This window comes from Tauraco erythrolophus, chromosome Z (genome assembly GCF_009769465.1).
Source record: "Tauraco erythrolophus isolate bTauEry1 chromosome Z, bTauEry1.pri, whole genome shotgun sequence".
Taxonomy (NCBI): domain Eukaryota; kingdom Metazoa; phylum Chordata; class Aves; order Musophagiformes; family Musophagidae; genus Tauraco; species Tauraco erythrolophus.
In genome coordinates, this window is record NC_141496.1 from 65,560,121 (window position 1) to 65,587,842 (window position 27,722).

The window sequence follows — 27,722 nt, forward strand, 5'->3', positions numbered from 1 at the left end:
ATCATGTTTCTTTAGAAATCATCATCCAACTTAACCTGAAAAAAAAAAATTGGTTTAATTAGTGGCAAATTTCCCCATGTAGTTAACACTTACATTGGATTGTTATCGGTCCTTTTGCTAGGGTGAGTATTTTGGTTCTTCAGAAACACAGGTGTTAAAACTGACGGCGATAGAAAAACTGTGTCTGCACCAAGGCCCATGTGTGGCAAGTTTTTGAAACTATTGTGTTACACAGGTTTAAGCCAGTACTAAAAATAATTCTGCTTTGGGGGTTACTGGAATCTAATATTAACAGAAGCTGAAATGCACAGGTAGCGTGAATTGCTTTTGATTTCGGTCAGTTCATATGCCTTTAAAGTATCTCCACATTAACCTCCCAAAATTATTTCAAGAGACCATTATTGTAACTGATAGCAGCTGTAATTAAATGTGATCTGTGTGGCCAGAACGATGTGTGATCTAGTGATTCAGTTCTGGTAGATCTGTAGCTATGGTGAACCATGAGATTTTATTTTTTTTACAACTTACAGGCTTACTATTTTAGGAGATGGTATTTTCTGGATTTGGATTGAAGCATTGTAGAATTTTAGACACTGCTTGAAGATAAGTAGAACAGAAAACTGTTCTGCTTTGCATAAATTAAAAGGTAACTGCTTTTTTAAAGGCGAACCGATGGTTCTAGATCAGGCAGGTAACTTGGAGAAGACAGACGTGGGTAAGCTCACTTTGATGCTTATTCTGTGCCCTTTTACTTTGGCTTCTCAGTTTATATAATATAGAACATGTATGCTGACTTGAAGAGTCTGTAAGAGGTCTGCTTCTAACTATAATAACATTATTCACGGAGTTTCAAAGACAAACTTATAGGGATGTCAGAAGTGGCCTTCACATCTTGAAGATCATCTTATTTGAATTAGTACCTGTGGGAAAATAACCGAAATTGGTGACAATTGGAAAAATACGGCTTTGCAAAATTTAGCTCAAAGGCTGCAATATTAGAGCAACTTTGAAGTGAAACACAGTTACTGCTTCCAGGACGGACACAGCCTGCTGGACACAGCTGCTGCTCCCAGAAACAATACAACATCTATAGAATATAGATGTTATAGAAACAATATAATATATAGAAACAATACAACAACAAGGCCTATACAACATCCTTGAAATGGGGAGTAGAGTGATACGGAGGTACCACGGCTCATCCCTGTTATCAGGGATGAGGGAGCGCCTAGTGAAAGACAAATCACAACCGTTGCTTTAGCAGTAATGGCGAATTAGCTACTAAATCACACCTCCACCCCTCAAGAGAGAAATTTTCACCAATCCTAATAAAGTGATTTATGACTAGAGTCACTCGAGCTCCACCTAAAGGTAAAGAAATAATATAAAATGGCAAAAGACAAAGGGGATGTTAGGGAGAAGCCCCCCCCATCGGAACGCCTGGGATCAGTCGATGGGCTGAACCTCCCTTCTCCCCCCCACTAGGGACACCTATTGGGTAAGAGCTCTGTGTTATGTGCGCTTAGTTACTAACACCTTGCAGCTATTTAGTATTATCACTAATCAGTAATAAGTTTATATTATCACTGTAGTATTTTATTTAAAGTTGTTTTTGTAGTCAGTCACTATCACTGGCTATCCTCGAACCTGTATTCTGTCACAAATAAAATATATATATATGTTTCCAGAAACTTTTGACTTATTATAAGGAATTTGGCCCATAGTACTACTAGTGACGATCCCTAATAAGTGGGTGAGTCACCCTCTGATTCACTGAGCTGCCAAGGGAAGGCACGGGGAGTCGGACCCAAGGGTCTCGCCTAACTTGGGAGCTGATACACTGGCCAAATTACCTCCTGTTCGTCTGTTAGTGACGGGTCCCACGATAAGCCAGATGAACAACCCTCCGATTCACTGGGCTGCCAAGGGAAGGCAGAGGGAGTCAGACCCAAGGGTCTCGCCTGACTTGGGATGCTGATAGACTGGTCTTTTGACCTCAAAACGTGACAGTACCTATATTTACATATGCAGTGACAGGCTACCCTGCTCAGAACCATCTCCAAAAAGATTGGTTTAGAAATGAGACAGCAGTGATTCGGTTAGATCTGAATCTAGCTACAGTGGTTGCAGGTTTCACTCGGCGATACAGGATAACATGCTTTCTGACCTACCTTTACGCAGTCTAAAATCCTGCAAAGTACTGTCTCTACATTTGCAACATGACCTACTGAATTTCTTACATCCATTTAAAATACTTCAAGCCTGTTGGACATAAAGAAAGCCAACATTCAATTAAAACAGCCATCATATATGCTCATGTTGTGGTTTAGCCCAGCCAGCAGCTAAGCCACCAGAGGTCCCTTGATCACTCCTCCCCCTTGGTGAGGTGGAGAAGAGAAAAATCTAACAAAAGGACTAGGGTCAAGATGAGAACTGGAAGGGAGCACCCACCAACAATGGCCCTGGGCAAAACAGACTCAGCTTGGGGACAAATCAGTTTAATTTATTAACAGGATAAAAAGAAACAAAGCCAGATCTTAAAAACATCTTCCCATTACCCTTCCCTACTTCTAGGCACTACCTCCTCCCCCAGCGGCACAGGCAGACAGAGAATGGGGGGGGGGTTGCAGGTCAGTTCATCACATGCTGTTTCTGCCACTCCTTTCTTCAAGGAGGAGGACTCCTTATGCTCTTTTTCCCTGTTCCAATGGATACCCTCCTCATGGGACAGTCCACAGACTTCTCCAACATGAGTCCTTCCCACAGGATGCAATCCTTGCCCATTGGATTGCTCTGGTGGGGGACTTTTCCACAAATCATGGCTTCTTAGGGAGCTGCCACCCGCGCCAGCGTGGGGTTTTCCATGGATTTCAGATGCATCTCTACCTTGTCGTCAGTCTCCAGCAGCGTACTAAGACAATTCTCTATGACCTCCTTCAAGCACAGGCGTCTCTGCTCCACTGTGGGGTTCTCCACGGGCTGCGGGTGAGTGTCTGCTCCACCGTTAATCTCCACGGGCAGCAGGGGGGCCGCCTGCTGTCTCACCACGGGCTGCAGGGGAATCTCAGCTCCGGCACACCTCCCCCTGTTCCATCTTCACTGACCTGGTGTCCGTGTGGCTGTTTCTGTCAGGTCTCAGTTCTCTCTCTGCTGCAGCCATGCCGGGCCCAACGAACCTCGGCAGTTCTGGCAGGATGAACTCTATCCAGCGGATGTCCAGGGAGCAGGATGCTTCGGAGCATTGGATGGCAATGGCCCAGTGTGGGCATCTGCCCGCCCAGGAGGCTGGGGCAGGGCACGAGGGTGCTGGAGGGACTAACTTCTACACTTCCCTCTTCTCTTCGCTGCAGATCAAAACCACGTTTCGGGCTCCTTTGTCCCCACCTTAAATAGGGCATTCGCACAGAGGCGCTGACTGGCTCAGCCCTGGGCTGAGGGGATGGGGGTCCGACCTGGCCAGGAACCAGTCCGACTGGTTCTAGAGCCCAATAAATTTTGTCGCAGCTACTTACTGTGGCTACGTCTGCAATCCCTCCCTGCTATCAAAACCCCATCACATAAGTCCAGCGCAGCACGTCACTCCAGGTGTTTTCAGCATGAGGAAATAAATAATTTGCCTGAAGTATTATCATTTGACCCTTTGAAAGTGTAAAACAGTAATTAATTAACATACTATTTTTGAAGTAAGGTTCAAAGGTAAATTCAAATGAAGGGGCTCAATGTAAACCAAATAATATCTATTACTTTATGGCTGAATCCATAGAACTCAGCTTAATTTGTCATGATAGTAATCAAATGCTGAAATTCCAGGCTGTATCTATTCTACTGAAGTTGGTTGGCATAGCCATAGCCGCTTTGCTTCAGTAAATGAGAAATGCCATTTCTAATGAGCTTAAGCCATGGCAGCTGTCTTTGTTTTTGCCACTTGAGTTTTATTCTGAGAAGTAATGTAAACTACTCTATCAAGAATCACAGTTGTTGAAGTTAAACTAGAAAAAGCATCACTGCGTATCTTAATTTTGCAGAGCCATAATGGATTGCAAGTGGAGGCTAGAAGTATTTCTTACCTTTGACAACTTGGGATAGATTTCCTGATCATGAAACATGACTGTTATACCAAAACATTGCTTCATTATGTGTGATAAGACCTAAACTACTCTCTGTTTAAAATAGGGAAATCTTTGAAAAGTTGCTGATTTTTTTTTTAATTTTCGTAAGAATGGGATGTCACAATAGCCTTTCTTTTAAAAATTTACTAAAAAAAATTAAATGCAATACAAAAATAGCATGAAATTGGATGTCAACATTGTCATGCTTGCATAGCAGCTTCTCAGAAAGAGCTTCCCTAGCTGTCAAAACCAGTAGGGAGATTGGTTCTTCTCTGAGTCACAGATGAGTAATCCTGCATTAATCTGTAATTTTACTCCATTAAACTGGAGTAAAAATCTGACATAACGTTAGATTTCGTACCAAAAGGATGGTAATTACTTAAAATGCAGTTATTTTCAGATGGAGGATAGCAAAAAACTTATAAATAGCTGGTCTGATATCCTCTGCTACCAACTTTGTGATTTCTGTTTGGGGGGAGAGGAAATTTTGGTTATTTTTGGGAGTTATTACTGTATCCTTTTTAATAGACTTTTCATTTTCTTTAAAATTTTTTTCCCAATTGCTAAATGAAAAAAAAAAAATCACAATAAAAACTGCAAGGCAAAATTGAGGATAAGTAAACATTAAAAATGATTATATAGTTTAATCAGCTACTAAACAAGCTGCAAAATCGGATTAGAGAAACATCTTGTTACAATAACTGTTGATGTTGCTTGTAAAAATACTGAGTTTCTGTGACATTGCAATTGTCAGAAACTTTCTTTTTTTTCTCCAGTAGCCTCCAAATTGTCATCATCTTTATTTGTCTACTTGTGTCCAAAAGTTGTTGTCTTATCATAACCAAATCTTGATGTACTTTGGCCTGCAAAAAAGTATGGAAGGTTTAGAAGTCAATGTTTAACTCACTTCAGCTCACTAAAGTGTGTTTAACAGATACGTAAACTGACTCAAGCAAAAACTTTCCCTTTTAGTTCACAGAGTCTGTTAGCGGATGTATCTTTTAGCAGTTGATTGCATTATGCGTGTTTCGATTTATGTGTTTATGATTTTTTTCTTTCATTTGCTTTTCATTTCATCAATAGTTTTTCCAATTATACGGAAGTTTCCATCTGAAGAGAAAAAAGTCATTTTGCTGTCTAATTACAGTTGAACTTTGTAATACTTCATAAATAAAACATAAATATTGTTTATATAGAATTTTTATATATTTACAGAGATAGAGGTATTAAAATTAAGTGAGTTTTAACAGTAAATAAATAAATCTGTTCTTTTCTAAAATCTTCTGATGATAGGTACTGTAAGGTATTAGTTGTCTGTTATCAATGGTTGAGTCAGTATGTGTCCACAATTCTGGGTTGCACTTGTGTATGCTGCTCATGAATATTACCATTTACTTGCTATAAAGATTATTGTTAATGCTGCTTCTTTTTTTGATTTTTTCCCTATTATTTCAGGAAGTGTATTTCAAGAATCTTTCAAAACAGAAACAAAAGGAAGTCATGGAGAAGAATGGAAATAACCACAAACTTCGTGTTTGTGTTGCCACTTGCAACCGTGCTGATTATTCAAAATTAGCGCCCATTATGTTTGGTATTAAGGCAGAACCACAGTTCTTTGAGCTTGATGTCGTAGTGCTTGGTTCCCACCTGATTGATGATTATGGGTAAGGTGAATTTTTCCATCTCTGCCAATCTGTTTCAGGGGTGTTAGCAATAACATCAGGAATGTTAGGGTAAAAAATCTTAGTCATCATGAATGTTCACAACAAAATTTTAAATGTATTTTTTCAGATTTTATTTCATTTCGCAGCTCCTTCTGAGATTGCATATTTCTGGTTTTGTTTTTTTTTTCAATCAGTCTTGGAATTTTAGACAGTTTGTGTAAATGCTGTAATTGAGATCTTCAAGAGGATCACAACTATATGAAGTGAGAAACTCAATTCTTTCAGATTTCTCTAAGAATCTGGTAACTATCAAACGAAAATGTGCTACAGTTTTTAATTTTCACAGAGGAAAGTTCTTATTTCCAGAATTATGGAGGAAGGAAAGGGTGGTTGTCTCTGAAAGACAGTAGATTTCGATTAGATATGAGTAAGAGAGTCTTCACGCTGAGGGTGGTGAGGCACTGGAACAGGTTGCCCAGAGAAGCTGTGGCTGCCCCATCCCTGGAAGTGTTCAAGGTCAGGTTGGATGAGGCTTTGAGCAACCTGGTGTAGTGGAGCGTGTCCCTGCCCATGGCAGGGGGGTTGGAATTGGATGATCTTTAAGGTCTCTCCAACCCAAACCATTTTATCATTCTATGAAAGGTAATTTTAAATGGAGTTGGAAATATAATGCAGTTATAAAATAAAAATCTAAGCTGCTTCACTCAGTCATATAAAAAGGATTTGCCTCTTAAAAAAAATCCACAAATTACCTGACAAGTTACTTGTGGGAATATATCCTGTGTGCTACAGCACTGAGCAGAATTAAGTAGATAGATAGGGTGTTCTTTAGTTGCACAGATCTGAGATTGCTTCATTACTTGAGCTGGAGCACTTCCTAGTCTTTGCTATCTTTGCTTAGCTTGCAGATCATGAGATTTTCATTTGTAGAATGTGAGTAGCAGAGTGGATTTAGTGAAAATTAAATCTAATTTAAATCACTTTAAAAGTGTAATCCTTTGAATAAGACAGTGTATGTGTCAGATGTTTTGAAGACAAAATTGGAAGACTTCTGAGATTTTTCTCTCTTATTCCAGCCAGAGTGCGTAGACTACTTAAGTCAGGTTTAGTGAATGTGGAAGACAGGTAATCTTATGCAGATGTATGATCTTTCATTTTTCAAATACCTAACAATTCTCAGTATTTAAGGAATGTTTTAACTTTCTCATTATGTAATGATTCTGGCAGTATGTTTAGAAAACCTTTTTTCTTTAGAGAAAGCTTGTTCCCTTTGAACTTAAGGCCTCTTTGTGCAGTGATTTCTTAAGTCTATTAGTATTTAAGTCTTGATACAGCTCCAAATACAGAACCTGAAAAATGGATGCTAGCTGCAAGATGTTTTTCTTGAATATACAGGCATCAGCTTTGCATCAAATCTGTTGTATTTATACATTTGTCCAGCAAAGTCAATATATTGGTGAGGAGTTACCATACCTTTCCTGAAAGGAAATCATGCCGTATCTATGCTCCAAAAGGCTCTGCAAACACATAAACAAATTCTAGAACACATTCAGCAAGGCTCCTCACTAAAGGTGTATAGAAAAACTTGATGCTTGGAATATGAGGGGAGATATTCATATGGACAAGAATATTCTGTTAAAATCTTAAAACCTAGTTTCCTCAATGAAGGAGATGTGGTGAACAGGCCTTTGTTCAAACGTAGTACAACTATTTAATATGCAGTTATTTTGTCAACAAGCTATGTTGCTGTGAAACCAAGTTGTATTTACTCTAACCCTTTTCCTCTTACCTTCAGTAATACTTATCGTATGATTGAACAAGATGACTTCGACATTCATACAAGATTGCACACCATTGTGAGAGGGGAGGATGAGGCAGCTATGGTGGAGTCAGTGGGCCTTGCATTAGTCAAGTTACCAGATGTCCTGAACCGCCTGAAACCTGACATAATGATAGTTCATGGGGACAGATTTGATGCTTTGGCCCTGGCTACATCTGCAGCCCTGATGAATATTCGCATTCTTCACATTGAAGGTGGGGAGGTCAGTGGGACCATTGATGACTCTATCAGACACGCTATCACCAAACTGGCCCATTACCATGTATGCTGCACAAGGAGCGCAGAGCAGCATTTGATAGCCATGTGTGAAGACCATGACCGCATCCTTTTAGCAGGCTGTCCCTCATATGACAAGCTTCTCTCTGCCAAAAATAAGGACTACATGGGTATTATACGCATATGGCTAGGTGAGCAGTCCTCTTTTTATGTTTTTCATATGACTTTCAACACTAGACAAATTCAGTAACTAGGTTATCAGTCTGTGGGATGTGTTGATCAGTGAGTCTGAGAAAAGTACAGGAAAGAAACAGATGGACTTCTTATTAGTAAGTTTAAGTTTGCTTAATTGGAGATGATCAGCCTGCTTCTTCTTAAAAAACTAGTGTATTTGATAATAGTTTCTAGTATTTCTTTCTTTCTATGTTTTCTTTTTCTTTTGCTCTGTTTTCTACCATGTATAGCTGGAAAGCTACAAATCTGTCCTAGTAAACACATCTGTTCCTTTTGCCAAATCAAAAAAATAACTCTTTAAATGGGTAGTTTCTTTGAGCGGAACAATTTAAAAACAGAACAGTCTTATATGAACAGTTATTTTGATGTAAAGGATGTATTTAAATAGAATCAGAGCTGTCCGGGGCTAAGGTAAAAAAATGAAAGGGAAATTATGTTATGAGCTTTCTTTTGAGGAATGCCCTGCCACAGGGCAACATGCGCCAAAGGCTTATGCTTTTTCATATTCATTTGGTTACAAATAATTGCTGTAAACAATGAGGTTTTGTGTTTGCTTTTTATCTTTGACACAGCAATCTCTTATATGACACATTAACCTGTGTAGTAGGAAGCTGGAATCTTCTTAGATCTGTACGTGAAGATTTTGCAGATAAACTTTTTTAATCAAATGTACTAAAACAAGTATGACTGACTTTTTTAAAGCCATGGGAATGAAGTCTTTGCTTGAGGATGGAGAACTGACAGAAAATCTGAGCAGCTTCAGGGCTTTCATGTTATTCCAGATTTACACTGGTGTGAGAACAGGCTTTTGATCCTGGTATAGTCTTGCAAAGCTTTAGATGTAGGCCCACAAGTTAACAGTTTGTTAGGGTTTAGGTAGTGGTCTCTAAAGTTCTAAGACTTGCTTAGAGAGGCAAATAACAGGGTAGATCCTCCTCGTACTCCCTGGAGTCTTATTGCAGCATTGAAATTTATGTGTTAGATATCCCATTCAGTGCCTTGACTGTTTAGGCTTTCACACTGGTAGTTCTGGAAGTGTGTCCTCCCTCTATGCCAATAAAAAACCTTTTCTGGTGCTCCATTTGGACAGGTGAAGATGTCAAAATCAGAGATTATATAGTTGCTCTGCAACATCCTGTAACCACAGATATTAAGCATTCCATAAAGATGTTTGAGCTGACACTAGATGCACTCATCTCCTTCAACAAGAGAACACTTGTTCTATTCCCTAATGTGGATGCAGGTGAGTAAAATACCTTCATGACAGCAGGACACATAACAGATTGTCTTTAAAGCATACATTCATTCTTATGGAGTTCTTTTATCCCAGAACATCCAGCCAGATGGAAACAGCTGGATGGTCTCAGCACCAGGTGTGCATCTGCTGCAGCTCCATGTTCACATTGATGGAGGACATTTCAGCTTTTCAGTGTGGGGAGGAAGATGAAGGGAAACCATGTGACATGTAGAAGCAATATTAGTGCCTCTTGAAAAATCTACAAAAAGATTTTTGCAGTGGGTTTTGGGATCCAACTTGGGCTTACGTGCCCAGCTCTGCAACTTACACTGTGAGGATACAAAGAGGAAAAAAACAACTCAGAGCTGGCAACTCAATGAACAGCTATTAGCTCCTTTGCATGTTTAGACTTTCAGTTTAACAATAGAACTTGAATTGTTTATTCTACCTCTTGTTTTTCTGTAGGAAGCAAAGAGATGGTTCGGGTGATGAGGAAGAAGGGCATTGAACATCATCCAAATTTTCGGGCAGTAAAGCATGTCCCATTTGACCAGTTTATTCAGCTAGTTGCTCATGCTGGTTGTATGATTGGTAACAGCAGTTGTGGTGTCAGAGAGGTGGGAGCGTTTGGTACACCTGTTATCAACTTGGGGACACGTCAGACAGGAAGAGAAACAGGTACATGTTTGCTTAACTACTTTAATTTCCTCATAGTTCTGAGATTTTTTCGTTCCACAGGATAAAGTCAAATGAACGCTTAACAAAGGTCATTTTGCAGTATCAATGCAACATAATTTTTGACCCATTTTAAAGCTTCACTGCCTATTCCTGTATCATGTTAATGCTGCTTGTGTGTTTTATGTAAGATAATGAGGCTTTTATCTATAGACAAGTTAAAATATGTCTCCATTTGCAGTGGAGTCCATTTAACAGAATAGGCAACTATTCGTTTTGCTTTATAGCTAGTTTGATGTTTGACATGTATTAAAATTTCACTTTAAAAAATATGAACTCTTCACCACTTCAGGAAGTAATTATGTTGTGGTATTTCACAGATATGACACAAGTAGCCATTTACCCCTTGTTTTCATTCGTCCATTTTAAATTTAATAGGATTCTGTTGAAGGCTAATCTTCTAGTCCTCAGTGTTTTGTAACACATGACAGCATATCACTGGAATCACCATTGCTTTATTGGGAGCAAGGTGAGGCGTATAACTGATGAAGAGAGATGTTGAGCTGGCTGGAGTCTTTCCTGCTCAGAGGAAAGAAAAATAATAATTTCATCATCTCTAAAGCAGTTCTTATCCTCTAATGTAATTTGAGGAGCTGACCTGTCCTATTATGTTCACTTTTATCATCTAGGTGAAAATGTTCTTCATGTTCGTGATGCTGATACACAGGATAAGATTCTGCATGCTCTACAGCTGCAGTTTGGTAAACAGTATCCATGGTAAGTACGTTCATCTTGCTTCATTGGAGGGGTCGTTAAAGCAGTAGAGTAAAAGGCATTTAGTTCTGAGGTGGCTCATCATATTTGATTGGAGTGCTTTTAATGCAGTAATCTGAGGTTACAAATTGTTTTTCATGTGCCTCATTCAGAATCGTAGCGCAATGTCCAGTATGCAGATTAGTATTGGTAGAGCAAAATTTTACTTGTAATGTTTTGATACAACTAGTAATTTAACACCCAACAGAAAGTCAAGAGGACAAAATTCTTACGTTAGCTTAGACTAGCATGATTAAGAGAGCTTGTATCATAGGAGCAGCATGGGAGGGAACATCCCATCTGCCTACTTCTGACTCGTGTCTGAAGGACATACTACTTTATAGCTGGATTGACCTCAGGCATGATACGTAGAGAGCCCTGAGTGCAAGCTTCCAGGGGAGCTGCAGGATTATAGCAAGATACATTTCGTTATTCTTCAGCTGTAGAGTACTGATGCCCAGTTCTTCAACATAAAAGCTCTTACAAACTTCACGAGATAATACTTGTCTAATTAAGAACTAGAATCAAAAGTATATTTCTTAAGAACCTCAACAGAGTAATAAAAATGAATTCTGTAATGCCAAATGTCTGACCATGTATGATGATATTTTAAAACCAGACTTACATATTGCAAACTGCCATGAATGTACTGTTCATTATTATGTAGTTGTCACCTGTGTGATAAGTACATCTTGTGTGGACACACAGCACCTATAAACTTTCCATAATATTAAAGCTTTATTACGTGAGTCTTTTCATTAAACTCTTCATTTTTTATTTTTGGCATTGTTAACTTTCCAGTTTTCTACATTCCATGTTTCGTATTCCAAAACAGAGCTAGTGCCCATCGTGCACAATCTGTTGCGTGATCTTCAAACTACTGACACTATCTACCCTATCCCATGAGAGACTCAAGCAGTGTGAGCTGCAGTATTGCCATATGAGCCATAACAAAATTTTGTAATGACACAGTGTTAAAGCCTTCTGTTATTTATTGATTGCAGTGTTATTTCCAATTAAATTGATTTTTTTTTCATATCATAGCTCAAAAATATATGGAGATGGTAACGCAGTTCCAAGGATTTTGAAGTTCCTCAAATCTATTGACCTCAAAGAGCCATTGCAAAAGAAATTCTGTTTTCCTCCTGTCAAAGATAATATCTCTCAAGATATTGACCACATTCTAGAGACACAGAGTGCTCTGGCCGTGGATCTAGGCGGAACAAATCTCCGAGTAGCAATTGTCAGTATGAAGGTAAATATTCTGTTGTGCTTTTAGACATTCTGCAAACTCCATTGGGCTTTGTGGTTTTGTTCCTATCCTACAGTGGGGATATAGGCTTATGATGCAAAAGAGCTCCAAAACAAAGCAGTCATACTGGCTTTTGCTGTCCAGGGTAAAGTAGATTTTCCCTCATTTGTTGCATCTCGCAATACAAACCTGATACAATTTACCTGCTGGTTTGCTCTTCTAAGGCTACTGTTAAACTAGCAAAGCCCATTTGGTGGTGTATGGTCCTAGCTGCTCCCTCTCTGTGGGACGTCGTACAGACCTTGAAAAATATGATAACTTTCAGATGTCTTAGTTCTCCATAAAAGATGACTCAGTTCACCCTGCAACTTTTTATACGTCAAGCAAAAAAGCAGATGGTTCCAAGAGCATTCTTAATTCCCTACTGCCTATATAGCCATGTAATGGACACACAGAACCACTTTGAGCAACAACCAGCATCTAGCAAAGCAATTTACTGAGGGAAAGTGGTGGGTTCATGGTGGGTGGGTTCAGGATACAGAATTTTGCATCTCATCTCTCAAGAGAAGAACAGCCAGTAATCAAAAATTCTCAGTATCTTCCTGCATAGAAGCATAATAGTAAGACAGTACTGAGCCTCAACTGCAAGTGTTCACTGTAATGCATCACATAACAGAGATGTAGACCAACTGGAGAGAGAATCAGGAGGAAAACAACAATAATGGAAAACGGGGAAAAGTTAAGAAACTAGAATTGTTTAGTTCAGAGAAGAGAAAACTGACTCAGTGGGCAGGGATGGGGAAGCCTTCAGATATGTAGAAGCCTCTTCCATGAAGAGAAAAAACAGATTCACTTGTGCATGAACAAGTAGTAGAGTATTAAAACAGTAGAAGGGAAAATTATTTAAAATTTTTTCTTATTATCCAGCTTGCTGTCAATGCAAGAAAAGGCTGGAATAGGTAGTTTGGAAAGGTATGGTGTCTTCATTGCCAAATAGTAGGAACTGGTTTAAACAGGTCTTGTAAAAACAGCTGAATTATAGTTTGTTGATCTTGCATTGGATAAAGGTGGTAGATTAGAGTTGTATGATGATCTTCTAAAATTCCTATTAGGGCTTTTGTGTTTTGTTTTTTTTTAATTGTGTTGTGTCCTTTGATGTATGAAAAGGATGCTTGATGCTTTAGCACCATCATAACAGTACGAAGAATTTGATAAATACACTAGAATTCCTAGAGACTTTAAAGACTGAGTGGGTTTTGAGTCTTAAGTGCCTTTCTTCCTGTAAAAGTAACCCATTTGAAATAGGCTTGAAGTTACAGCCTTGTAAAGGCTGTATGGATAGATGTTCGTGTATGATTTCAGTGGTCTCCATGCTCAGAAGTTCCTCAACCTATTTCTCTGTTAATGGAACAGTAGGAAGCTTTCCTTTGCCTGTGTCATAGCGCTAATAAGTATGCACTGCTTGCATAGCTCTGCCAGTCATAGACAACATGATAAATGTTTGACAGCTAACTGAGGAAGATGAAAGTTCATACTTGGCAAACATAGCAAAAACTGAAGTCTTAAAAAACAGTAAGTGAGGCTACCAAACGGCATCAGTATCAATCTGGTGCCAGAAGACTGGCAAAGTGAAACAAGTAAATACACCTATGACCATCAGCTGATGATCGCAATCAACGAAAAAAACCAGAAAATTTCCATTTAACCTTGTGAGCCTCAAGCTTATGTGATAAAAATTACTTGGTGATGGTGTAAAAGTATTTGAAATAATTCTTAACCTGGCTAATAAATAAAAGGATAGTTAAGACTGAATAATTTTAACTAATTTAGATACCCATCTTCCCATTTGGGGGCGGGAGGGGGAATAAAAAAATCCTGAACTCTGCAGCACTTTAAAGATGTGTATAAAACTCATGTTGAGAAGTCTTTGGCTTTTATTCTCAACAGTATTGGGCAATTACACCTACTATTACACTGCATACTTCAGATAACTAGATCAGTTAGGTCTTACCCAGAAAGAAAAGCTGCCTGCAGAAAGATGAAGGGCTATGTAAATTGACCTGATATGGTCCAGAATTTTTGCATTTATTTAAAAGATGTCTGGCAGATCTTGAAGATTTTAAAGAAAACTTTTAAAAGTATAATTTTTTAAGAAGTAAAATTGACACCTAATTTTCTGCCAACACAGCCAGGAAAAAAATGAATTTTAAAAAGTCCTGTCCATTTTGCAGAGCGTAGCTTGAGGTGGCATTTACGAAAGTTGAAATGATAGCAAGTCAGAGTGAAAAGGATCAGAATTTCATAACAAAATTTATACAATAGCACAGGCGAAGGTGTAGTTTTCTTTAATAAATAACTGAGTTTTCAAAAGCTCCTTTTAAAAGTTGTTGTGTCTTCTGATAATGTTTGCTTCCAAAGTAACTTCCTCTGATGCCCCTCCCCCTCCAAACCAAAAGTAAAGAGGAAACTAAACATCATAAAAATCCCCAAACCCTATTGCTGATGTGATGCTGAGATGGTGAGATGTAATACTCAAACTATTGATGTCTTGGAATTTTCTAAGTTATTTTAGTTATTTTGGCAACAATGACTCAGCCATGTTACATATAGACTGTCTTTTTTACTCCTTTTTGCTTAGTTGTACTAATACATTCCTGTTCACTGACATATACTGTAGAATACTGGAGATATAATAGGGAGAAAAACCATCACTAAACAGCATATCTTCTCTTGGCCTAATCTTGCAACAGTAACGTTACATTAAGACTAGTTCCTTAGTACCCACAGATTCAGGCATGCATAATGAATGCTTTCATTACCACCGCATGACTCCTAGGATTGAAAATAATCCCTTCCTGCTGGACCCTCCCTCTCCTGTATAACATACGTCACAGTACTCCAGAAATATTTCAAGTGATTCAGAAGTATAATTGCTTAGAAGAAAAGTTTTTTCTGGAAGGACAGTAAATTTTACATTAGCTGACTCTTCTCCTGCTGGTAAAATTGCAGTGTCTGTGATACCATGCAAAACTTTCACTGTAGTTAAACTGGAAACAATTTATTCTTCAAGCACTATGGGGTTTTTGTCCTTTTTAGCGATTGCTAGTCTCTTACTTTTTTAAAATACTTTATAGTGTTAAGTGCATTGCTGTATCATGGTTAACTCCTACCAACAGTTATAGTAGCTCCTGTGATATTTCCTTACACAATCCATGTGTTCCTTAAAATATGTATTTTATTTCAGACAGGGGAAGTTGATTACAGAAGCAGAACGTAATGCTTAATCTTGCAAACTTGTCCCCTAGAGTTGTCAAAAATCTTGCACGGAACAGCCTCTAGGACCATGATCTAAGAATGCATCTGTATTCTTTTTAGAAGAGAGATGTTATGACTCTCCATTTTCAAGCTGACGTGCAAATTGAAGAGAAATTTCATCATTAAGTACACTTCTATGTGGCATGTTTTGCTGTTTTTAATTTCTAGGGTGAAATAGTTAAGAAGTATACCCAGCTCAACCCTAAAACTTACGAAGACAGACTACAATTAATTCTAAAGATGTGTGTAGAGGCTGCATCGGAGGCAGTAAACGTGAACTGCAGAATTTTGGGAGTAGGTAAGTTAACAAATATTAACTTTGTCTTTTCATCTAAGTTTTTCAACATGAAATGAAATCACTACTTATTCATTTAAAACATCTTTCTAAAACAGATCTGGTGTATTTTAAGCTCTTAAACTACAGTCTTAATACAAAAACTTTTTAAAATATCTGTGAAAATGAGAAGTTGACTATAAAGACTGAAGTTGCACCAGTCTGTAACAGCCATGAAAGCAATCTGCTAAGTTATATCTAAACTATATCTAAAATGTGTGGTATATATAGATTTTGTGGATTTTGAAGCTCCTTGCAGTCTCAGAATTGTGAGTCAGATGCTTAGCGTATATTGAAACAGCTTTTGAAACAACTGCAGCTGAGTCAAGTTTCCTTTACTATCTATAGCTAGGATCAACTGTGCAGCAGAATTCTCAGCTGCAGTAGGGCAGACTGAAAAGGCTAAAACTTTAGATTAAATTTGTATCTAACAGAGACAAGAGCAGCCTTTTTGTTGATGTCTAGTTTATTTACACTGTAGTAGAGTTCCAAGTTAAACTGCATTTATAGTAGACAGGACTTCTTCAGTTTAATGATGACTGGGAGCTTTGGTCTTAGGTATTACAGTTATTTATGCAGATGTTGATTAATGTGTCCTGGATTTTTAAGGACATAAAATCCTCATTCTAGATGAGAAATGCTCCAAAACAAAAGTAGTTTGCTCCAGACCAAAGCTTAGTTGAACCATGCAGTAGGAAGAAAAGTTAATTTGAACTTCTTGTAAACATGTTTTTTCAAAACAATGTTAAGTTCACAAAGCCACAAGAAGAAATATGTCAGACCTTCAAATCAAATCTTTCTTACTATCTGTTGGGTAATACACATGACTTAACCACTTGGATTATTTTACTGCGTCCAAAAGCTACATGTTGAAAGCCTCATAGTTCCTGTAGAGAAGATGGTGAACTGTGCAGTAGTCACTATTGCAAGTATCTAAGAACAGTTTACAGTCAGCTATGTTTATTAGGATAGTGAAACCATAAACTGTTTTACAGAGATTTATATATGGGGAAAAAACTTTCCTTTTGTTTGTCATTTTACAAGAATTGCATTCCTATACATTTTTCAGCCCACTTCCTCTGTGACTGATTGCTTACTGTTGAATTACTGAGTAATGAGGGGAAAAGTTGTGCTACAGAATAAGAAATTTATTACCTGGTTATTTTTGCTACCTGCTCTTAGCGTCATTCAGACTCATAGTTTGAATTGGAATACTAGCTGAAATTCAAAGTTCTCTTTAGAGAATGACATCTAATTCCTATGGGAATAAGTAACGTATTCGATTCTAGTAATATCATTAAGGCTAATAATCATAAGATGGAGAGTTCCTATAACTTTGGAGAAATTTTTGCAAGACTGAGCAGAAGGGCTGAACTTCATCCTGGACTTTTTATCAGTAACACTGGCCTTCTTCCAGCTATCATAGGTAAGGGTGAAAGTAATAACCACTGGAAATGAATAAGGAGAAAGAGCTACTAACAATAAAAAAAAGCGTTTTCCTCCTTTTAGTCCTATAAACTGCTGTCAGCACTCAAAATACTAGCTACGTGAGGATAACTTCGATTGAAGAATTCCCACTAACACAAAATGGGTTTGCAGAGTGATTAAAAGTAGGACTCTGGAAAAAAAAATTATTTTCAACATCTTTTTGTCTTGATAGTCAAATAAATCTAGATTGAAACACCTCTGCAGTTAGTTTCAATTTTGTTATTTTTGGTTTTTTTTTTCACTCAAAACAAAGCATTTATATTAAGAATAGCTTTATGAAAATGAGGGAAAAGTAAAGACTTATCAGGCCCAAAGAACACTAGCAGCTGATACTGAAACTTTTTTACTTTTACAAAACACAAATTTTAAATCAAACAAACCCAGTCCTATACACAAATGTTGCATAGAGGTGCTTGTGTGAGCTACCTACTTACTGGTATTAGTCTGTATTTAAGTTAGCTTTCTGGAGCTGATAGCAGAGAAAAAAGCACAAAGAGATAGCTTCTGCTAATTCCCTTAATTGTTTACATCAATTAAAAGCTTTAGAAAAAGTAGACGTGTTTTAGTAAGCTATTGCTGAGTTAGCAACTAAGTATTAAATACGGCTTTGTTGTAATAAACATTTGGTTCTTTAAATCCTAAGGAAACCTTCACAGATTGACATTGGGGATGTCATTTCTATTAGGTACTTGCTGACAGGTTCTCAGGTTATTTGTTCTTGAGAAAGTGAGATTTTTGGGAGTCTCACAGCTTTCATGTTCAATTCAGCTGCTTGTCTTAAAGCTTTATGCTGTTTTCTATTATAATGTGAACCCTGGGACTCTTGAACATCTTTAGATAAGTGACACAATTACAGAATCTCTGTACAAGAATAAGAGATAAAATTTTCAAACTTTGTTGTCTGGAACTAAATACCTCCATTATAGAGTGGCCTGCTTTTCAGAGGTCCTGACAGAGTCCATCAACTTTGGAAGCCTCTCCAGCTAGAGAAGACTTGTTGGCTAATAGTGCCTATTACTAGCCGTTATTCCATCCAGTAGACAAATCTCTGAACAGTCTTAATTTTTCTGGAAAAAAAGTGTATTTTTAAGTAAAAATTACTACTCAAAATCCAGTGATTATTTTTAGTTCTTCTAAATCTTGAGAGTCACAGCAAATTTCGGGACACTTCTACTGTTACAGAGTTTGAACAATTTATTTTGTACAGTTTGCTGTTGTACATTTTTCATACATAAAAAGAAACACAAGTATTAAGTGATTTACTGCAGTCTTGCCTGAAGTAGGAACATTAACTCTCTGACTAACACTAACCATTACCCATGGTAGTTAGTCTTAAGATACTGGGTGCATTGTGATTAGAGCAATGGAGTTCTGTGAATTACCCTCAGTCGCCGAAGGGAGCTGCTCCGGAGCTGGCCCGACCCACTGCGGAGCGGCAGATCTTGGCGCACAGGAGCTTTTCCCAAAACAGCCAGGAAACGCCAGGGGAGTGAAGAGACCGCCCAGGAGCCGGCATCTATTGCGGGAGATGCCGACGTGACCCGGGCATTGCCAGAGCAACGGCAGTTGCTCCCACCCCTACAAAAATCATTCCATGGAGCACGGCGCAGCAGTGTGCACGGAAGGGCACAGTCAGGCTGCCATCAGGCTGCCTGCTCCAGAGGGGAGTTTAGTTGGTGGCCGTCACCCTCTCAGAAGGCGCTCAGCGATGGTGATCACCCAGCGGGAGGGCGAAGCCCTCTGCACCCGGTGAAGAGATGTGGCAGCACAGACAGAGCTCCCATAGAAAGATGTGGCTGTCCAGGTCTCAGAGGGCTGCACGGAGTGCCTGAGCCTCGCCATGGTAAGGGACAGCAGTGGTGAGAACAGCTGTGTGAGGGTGACCAGGTGGACGATCTGCTCACCATGGTCGCAGAGCTGAGAGGGGAAGCAGAAAGACTAAGGAGCATCAGGGAGTCCGAGAGAGAGAGACTGCCCAGCCGGCAGCAGCAACAGGAAGAGCCACAAAAAGAACACCAGGATGAAGGGGATTCTGTATCCTCACCCCGTCAGGCAGAAGACAGTAGCTTAAAGGAAAGCAATGAATGGAAGCAACTCCATGCTCGGGGCAACAGGTGAACTGCCTCCTTGCCACCTCGCCTTTCCAGGTGCCTCTGCTCAACAGGTATGAGGCTCTGGAGGTGGAAGGCCCGATGATGGATGATGTGGCTGGTGGTCCATCTGCACTGGAGATGTCACCAGGGTCAGAAAGGACTACCTCCCTATCACAACCACCTCCAGGAAGAAGAAAAGACGGGTAATAGTTATTGGTGACTCCCATCTGAGGGGAACGGAAGGACCTATATGCCGGGCAGACCCTCCTCTTAGGGAAGTCTGCTGCCTCCCTGGAGCCTGGGTTAAGGACATCACTAGGAAACCTCCTAGCCTGGTACAGCCCTCGGACTACTACCCGTTATTGCTCTTCCATGTGGGTGGCGATGAAGCTGCAGCACGAAGTCCAAGGGTGATCAAGAGAGACTTCAGAGCCCTGGGAAAGCTGGTAAGGGGATCTGGGGCACAGGTTATCTTTTCTTCTATCCATCCATTTCCGAGTAGTGACACTGGAAGAAGCAGATGTGTCCAGTCTGTCAATACATGGCTCTGTGGCTGGAGTCACTGCCATAATTTTGGCCTTTTTGACAATGGGATGGGCCACACAGCACCAGGCTTACTGACACCGGATGGCACTTGCCTTTCTCAAAGGGGAAAGAGGGTCTTTGCGCAACACCTAGTGGGGCTCATTGACAGGGCTTTAAACTAGATTCGAAGGGGCAGGGGGGATAGTATCAAGCTTGATCAAGATATGCTGGAAGCACCTGAAGAGCAGCAGAAAGGAATTCCAGCCACTCCAGCCAGAAAGTCAGATTCACCTGGGGTCCAACTTAAATGCCTTTATGTCAATGTGCGCAGCATGGGGAGTAAGCAAGAGGAGTTAGAAGTGTGTGCGTGCCTGTTGGGATATGATCTTATTGGCATCACGGAGACATGGTGGGATGAATCCTATGACTGGAGTGTCAGAATGGAAGGATACACGCTCTTTAGGAAGGATAGGCAGGGGAGACAAGGAGGTTGTGTTGCTGTCTGTGTCAAAGACCAGCTGGAGTGCATGGAGCTCCACCTGGAGATGGATGAGGAGCCAACAGAGAGCTTACTAGGCAGGATTAAAGGAGAGGGCAAGGACAGCTGACATTGTAGTGGGGGTCTGCTACAGACCACCTGACCAGGAAGATGGAGTGGATGAGGCAGATGAGGCAGTGGATGAGGCAGGCCCTCTAAAGGCAGATAGGAGCAGCCTCACGCTCACAAACTCTGGTCCTCATGGGGGACTTCAGCCACCTTGATACCTGTTGGAGGGACAACACAGCAAGGCATAAGCAAGCCAGGAGGTACCTGGAATGCTTTGATGAGAACTTCCTTCTCCAAGTGATAGAGGAACCAATGAGGACAGATGCTTTGCTGGACCTTGTTCTCACCAACAAGGAGGGGCTAGGGGGGAATATGAAGCTCAAGGGCAGCCTTGGCTGAAGTGACCATGAAATGGTGGAGTACAAGATTCTTAGGGCAGCAAGGAGGTGCTCAGCAAGCTTACTACCCTGGATTTCAGGAGAGCAGACTTTAGCCTCTTCAGGGTTCTGCTTGGCAGAGTTCAATGGGATGAAGCCCTGGAGGGAAGAGGGGACTAAGAAAGCTGGATAATATTCAAGGATCACCTTCTCCAAGCTCAGGAGCGGTGCATTCCAACAAAGAGGAAGTCAGGCAGGAACACCAGGAGGCCTGCATGGGTGAACAAGGAGCTCCTGGATCAACTCAAACACCCAAATGAAGCCTACTGAGGGTGGAAGACTGGTAAGAATACAGAGAAATTATTTGAGCAACCAGAGGTCAGGTTAGGAAAGCTAAAGCCATGATAGAGTTAAATCTGGCCAGGGACATCAAGGGCAACAAGGAAAACTTCTATAGATATGTCAGTGATAAAAAGAAATCTAGGGAAAACATAGGCCCTCTCCGGAAGGAAACAGGGGTCATGGCTACCTGGGATATGGAGAAGGCTGAGGTACTCAATGACTTTTTTGCCTTAGTCTTCACTGGCAAGAGCTCCAGCTGCACAGCCCAAGTCACAGAAGGCAAAGGCAGGGACTGTGAGAATGAAGAACCACCAACTGTAGGAGAAGATCAGGTTTGAGATCATCTAAGGAACCTGAAGGTGCACAAGTCCATGCAACTTGATGCGGTGCATCCACAGGTCTTGAGGGAACTGGCGGATGAAGTTGCAAAGCCGCTATCCATCATATCTGAGAAGCTGTGGCAGTCCAGTGAAATTCCCACTGACTGGAAAAGGGGAAACATAGCCTACATCTTTAGAAAGGGGTAAAAAAAAAAGACCTGGGAAACTACAGGCCAGTCAATCTCACCTCTATGCCCGGCAAGATCATGAAGCAGATCCTCCTCAGCTATGAAAATAAGGGGGTGATTGGTGACAGCCAGCATGGTTTCCCTAAGGGTGCCTAACATGGTGCCTAACAAATTTGGTGCCCTTCTACGACAGTGTTACAACACTGGTGGATAAGGGAAGAGCAACTGACATCATCTGCCTGGACTTATACACAGCATTTGACACTGTCTCGCATGACATTCTTGTCTCTAAACTGGAGAGATACGGATTTGATGGATGGGCCACTCAGTGGATAAGGAATTGGCTGGATGGTCGCGCTCAAAGAGTTGCAGTCAAGAGCTCGATGTCCAAGTGGAGGCCAGTGACGAGTGGTGTTCCTCAGGGGTCAGTACTGGGGCCAGTGCTATTTAACATCTTTGTTGGTGACATGGACAGTGGGATCAAGTGCACCTGCAGCAAGTTTGCAGATGACACAAGTTGTGTGGTGTTGTGGACACGCTGGAGGGAAGGGATGCCATCCAGAGGGACCTCGACAGGCTGGAGAGGTGGGCCTGTGAGAACCTCATGAAGTTCAACAAGGCCAAGTGCAGGGTCCTGCACATGGGTCAGGGCAATCCCAAGCACAAGTACAGGCTGGGCGGAGAATGGATTGAGAGCAGCCCTGAGGAAAAGGACTTGGGAGTGCTGGTGGATGAGAAGCTCAACATGAGCCATCATTGTGCACTTGCAGCCAAGAAAGCCAACCATATCCTGGGCTGCAGCCAAAGAAGCATGGCCAGCAGGTTGAGGGAGGTGATTCTGCCCCTCTACTCTGCTCTCATGAGACCCCACCTGGAATACTGCATTCAGCTCTGGAGTCCCCAACACAAGAAGGACATGGAGCTGCTGGAGTGGGTCCAGAGGAGGGCCACGAAGATGATCCAAGGGCTGGAACACCTCTCCTATGAAGACAGGCTCAGAGAGTTGGGGCGGTTCAGCCTGGAGAAGAGAAAGCTCCAGGGTGATCTTATTGCAGCCTTCCAGTACTTAAAGGGGGCCTACAGGAAAGCTGGAGAGGGACTTTTTACATGGGCATGTAGTGATAGGACAAGGGGCAATGGCTTTAAACTGAAAGAGGGCAGATTTAGATTAGATATAAGGAAGAAATTTTTTACATTGAGGGTGGTGAGGTACTGGAACAGATTGCCCAGAGAAGCTGTGGATGCCCCATCCCTGGAAGTGTTCAAGGCCAGGTTGGATGAGGCTTTGAGCAACCTGGTGTAGTGGAGGGTGTCCCTGCCCATGGCAGAGGGATTGGAACTAGATGATCCTTGAAGTCCCTTCCAACCCTAACCATTCTGTAATTGTATGATCTTTACATGTCAGAAATTGCACTGCCAGTAATATGTAGAAATTTTTTCCTTTCACACTCTGCTTCAAAGCCTAGTATTAGAAATAAAAATACTTGTCATTGCAAAGAGAAAATTAGATCTTTTACTGAAAGTATTGCACAGTCTTAGTTTTAATTTCTCTCTCTGGGACTTAGGTATTTCCACAGGGGGACGGGTAAACCCCCGAGAAGGAATTGTGCTTCACTCTACAAAACTCATTCAGGAGTGGAGCTCTGTGGATCTCAGAACTCCAATATCTGATGCTCTGCACCTGCCAGTCTGGGTGGATAATGATGGAAACTGTGCTGCTCTAGCAGAGAGGAAATTTGGTCATGGAAAAGGAATAGAAAATTTTGTAACACTCATCACTGGTACAGGTGGGTATGTTACAGTTCAATGAAACCCAAAGTCAAAATACCAAGCACCATCATTAAGAGGCTCAACTAATCTTAAAAGCATAAACACCACCAGTGTGCCTGCAAAACCTTGATATATTTGGCTCTTAAACCAAAAATCCTTTTGCCACTGTATCTGTTTCTTTTAGGGTCCTTTTTAATTTATTCATGCAAATGAAACCTTTGGCATAGTATAAGCTTCTTGGTAAAAGAATTTCTGCTGATAAAACTATGCAGGCAAACCATTTTTCCAAAATAAGGAAAATCTGAGCAACTTTAGCTGGAATAATTTTGCTTTATTTAGCTTTACAGCTTAATTCTCTTCCAGTTGCTGAAATACAAGTCAGATCAGGATATATATCGAGAAGATAAGCAACTGAATATGAGAGATGATGCTTGTTGTATCTCAAACACAAATGTGGGGTAACTTTTCTCTTTGTTAAGAAGTCCTTTAGAATGGTCGCAATAACAACTAGCTGATGAATCCCCTCTCAGGGTTTGGGAAGGGGAGCAGAGGATTGCAGATTTAAGTGTCCTGGCTCCTCAGCACACAGGTTTAGCTGTCTAAATACATAATTAAAACATCTCTGAAACGCAAAATTTTAAGGCCACTCGAAAGGTTGGATTTTTTCTTAAAGAGCATGACTCACAAGCTCAAAAGATCAGTCATAGTAGTTCAGTACCATCCATAGACTTTTAAGAAAGGAGAAGCATTATATGCCATTTTGATACATATATGAATAGGAGGGAGATATGGGCTTGCTTATTAGGCGTGTCAAACAGAGAAAGAGGTCTTCAGTAACTACTAATTTTTGGTTTCCAGTATAGAAGAACACTGATGCACATATTTTATTGTCTTTATTAGAATAAGCAAACGTCAGTGTCTTGCAGAATTGAGGCCTTTAAAAAAAGTGTATTTTATCTATTTTATATTTTTGTTAATCATAGAAGTTTCCATATCTTTGCAGGAATTGGAGGTGGAATTATTCATCAACACGAATTGATCCATGGCAGTTCTTTCTGTGCTGCTGAGCTTGGGCATATTGTTGTATCTTTAGATGGACCAGAGTGCCTGTGTGGTAGCCAAGGATGTATAGAAGCATATGCCTCTGGAATAGCATTACAGAGAGAAGCTAAGAAACTTCATGATGGTACCTATGCACTTCATTTTTGAAAATGTGATTACTAAATAGCAGTATAGGAAGAAATTTGCAGAGATGATATTAAGAAAAATAGACCTGCCATCTTTTTTCAGGAGGAGACAAGAATACGTGTACAGGCAACCCGATAGGATTCCTGTGTATGGCCAACCCAGGAGCTGCCACAATCTGCGTAGTACAATGCAATTCTCTTTCAGTGATGGCAATACCCAGGCAACCCACATTTGGAACCATTGGTCTCAAAATTACCTTATAGCACTCTTAAAAAAGAGGAACGAAACTCTGCTACATGCCACTGGTAATCTGATAGGTATTTTGTGAGGTTTGGTTTCAGAGTGATTGTCTTTCAGCAATAGCTTCTCTGTCTTGGATGTTAGAGAACATTTGTATTTTATTGTATTTTATTAACTTTTGGGGCTGACAAGACTAGTGAATTACCATACTATAATTGTTTTGAGTTTGATGCCCTGTTTCTACAAGTAGTTCCCTGAATAATTTGGATATGACCACTTTGGCTAAACTCAGGGTTGTACAGATTGCTTGGGATTCAGTGTGCAAGTAAAAGAGATGTAAAGATCTTAACTGCGTGTTTGTCACCCTCCATTTGTTAACGACATCACCATGTTTTTCCTGTGATTTTCTCTCCTTCTCTTCAGAGGATCTGCTTTTAGTAGAAGGAATGTCAATGAAGAAGGAGGAGGTTGTTAGTGCTGCACATCTCATTCAAGCAGCTAAACTTGGGAACGCAAAAGCAGACAGCATTCTCAGAACAGGTGAGAACATAGCGCAAAGTATGGAACCCTCCCATGATTAGATTTTTGGGGATACAGAAATGGTAATGCACTGTAACACTACAAACACAACTTTACACATTGAGGACCTCTCTATATAAAATTACTAACGGTAATGAAATGTTAAATATAAATGACGGAGGAAATGTGAGCAGAAGTGTGTATTAAAAGCCTCTGCTCCAAGAAATAATAAGAAAAGTTTCTGTAAAGATTAGTTTTAAAAAAAGTAAGGTCTCAACGTTCTCGTATTGGAAAATTTGGGGACACTTCATTGCAGGTAAGTGAATGGCTAGCCTGAGCAAGCAAAGGCAATTTACATGATACTTTGCATGGGACATTTTACTAACTTTAAACACAGTATTCCTCATACATTGCTGACAGCACTAAGATGGTAGAATAACGCTTTCCTATTTTTTCTTAGCTTACAAGAGTGGTAATGCGTTACTTTGTCTTTCATGTTTGTATCAATGCATAATGCATTATTGTGCAATAAAATTGCCTTTTTTCATTTAATTTTGGAAGACAAATTAATGGCAAACTCATATTGTATGATAATGTCAACTCAAAACTGTCTGCCATATGGAATAGAACACTTTGCTAACGGTGTCACTTGCTGCTAACAGACCTATTTAAAAAACTGATGCTTGGACTGCTTTGAGTATTCTACTTGATTTATTTTCTTCTTTCAGCTGGGACAGCATTAGGCCTTGGAGTTGTGAACATTCTGCACACCGTGAACCCCTCTCTTGTGATCCTTTCTGGAGTTCTAGCTGGCCACTACGTTAATGCTGTCAAAGATGTGATAAATCAACAGGCTCTGTCCTCTGTTAAAACTGTGGATGTGGTGGTCTCAAATCTAGCAGATCCTGCTCTTCTTGGAGCTGCTAGCCTGGTATTGGATTATACTACACGTAGAATATACTAGGTACCTGGTAGAATTATAGAAATGGACTATTCAAATTCCTAATGGGTGGAGGTAATACTTTGCTCAAAATTTTCTTTGATGAGATCAGCAACTGAATCAGAGTAATGTTCTGAACAGTTCGTGACTACTTCAACATTTCCTAATTAAGGTATTATCTTTTTGTATTTTTGCTAAATTCCAGCTGACTGCATAGGAACTAACATGCAATTCTGTTGGTTTTAGTATCACCTCTGTTGGTAAGCCCATATGTTGCTTTAAGTGCAGCTGAATTATTTATAAGCATATCTTGATGTATGGTGGCGAATATGTGTGTGGTGTGTCAAATTAGAGCTAACATTTTGGGGATGCGTTTTGGGGATACATTTGGGGATTTCTTATTTCCTACCTATTTGAAATGAGAAGTCTATAATATGACCAGCTTTTCAGTTTCCAGGCTTCTACCCACAAAGTAAATATGATGTAATCACCAATAGCAGGTGATAATTTCAGTGGGTGGAAAAGAGGGAAGTTACCCCTACAATCAAAAAGGCTGCATCTACAAGTTGTGGTTCATGAAGGACTTGGTGGAGGCAGTTATTTATTACATCATCTTTGGAGGGCAGAGTCCCATTTTAGAAGCTTTGCATGTGAAGAAAGAAGATCACAGTCTAGTGAACTTACAGCCTGCAGAGCAGTCCAAGCAAACTGCCAAGTGTAGCAGTGAGCATCTTTTGTCTTCTGGCTATGGCCAACAGTAAATTATTTTAATTTATTGTTTGGGGTTTTCTTAAGCGACTTAAGTCTACTACTTTGTCTGTCAAATTAGCAGAGACGGGACTGTTTATTCTTTGGTAGCCAGTTAGCTGAAATTCAGCTATGTGGCACACCTGAGCATAAAGACTACCTTTCAAGAAAGCTCTTCCACCGTCTCCTCAGCAGCCCTTGTGGCTACAGGTACACTGTTCTTGTCCTGCACTCACCATCAGCTTGCAGGATGGAAAGTCAAATCTGGGCCTCATCCTCACCTTCAAGACATTAGGAAGCCTGGGAGCAAAGTATGTCAAATACCAATGAAGGCTTGCCTTGGTAAACCACGGTTTATGTTTCTTTAACTAGTCCTTCTAGTTAAACTAGCCCTTCTAGGCCTAACAGAGTGGAGCCCTGTCATTTGATCTTTCCATCTAGCATCACAAGGAATGCTTAACTAAAAGTGGGACCAGGCTTTTGCTTTCTAGACCTCCTGAAGCTAGGATATTTTTGATTCTCAGACTCCAGATGTTTTTCCCTAGCAGCCGAGAGGGTGCAGGTATAGAGAAAACATGAAAGACTAAAACACGTTTGAAAAGTTTTGCTCTAAACACCCCTAACCTCTCGTCCTGTTAAGAAAACGGTTCTTCAAATACTTTTGAAAATGGTTTTTCTGTCAACTGGAGAAGAACTTGCTTCATATGTGCAAGTGGTGCAGAAGTCCTTGCAGTTTTCCCTGAGAAGTT

The 27,722-nt window shown here is 40.3% G+C and overlaps 1 protein-coding gene across 1 annotated transcript; it reads left to right on the forward strand.

The window, feature by feature from the left end:
* Nucleotides 1-1,470: 1,470 nt before the first annotated feature.
* Nucleotides 1,471-27,722, forward strand: GNE (glucosamine (UDP-N-acetyl)-2-epimerase/N-acetylmannosamine kinase). Its single transcript, XM_086628684.1, has 12 exons — nt 1,471-1,498; nt 5,565-5,773; nt 7,569-8,020; nt 9,154-9,306; nt 9,766-9,978; nt 10,665-10,752; nt 11,833-12,043; nt 15,524-15,653; nt 23,135-23,356; nt 24,343-24,525; nt 25,191-25,307; nt 26,015-27,722. The coding sequence occupies exons 2-12, from the start codon at nt 5,610-5,612 to the stop codon at nt 26,248-26,250; spliced, it is 2,169 nt and encodes a 722-aa protein (XP_086484810.1). The 5' UTR covers nt 1,471-1,498; nt 5,565-5,609; the 3' UTR covers nt 26,251-27,722.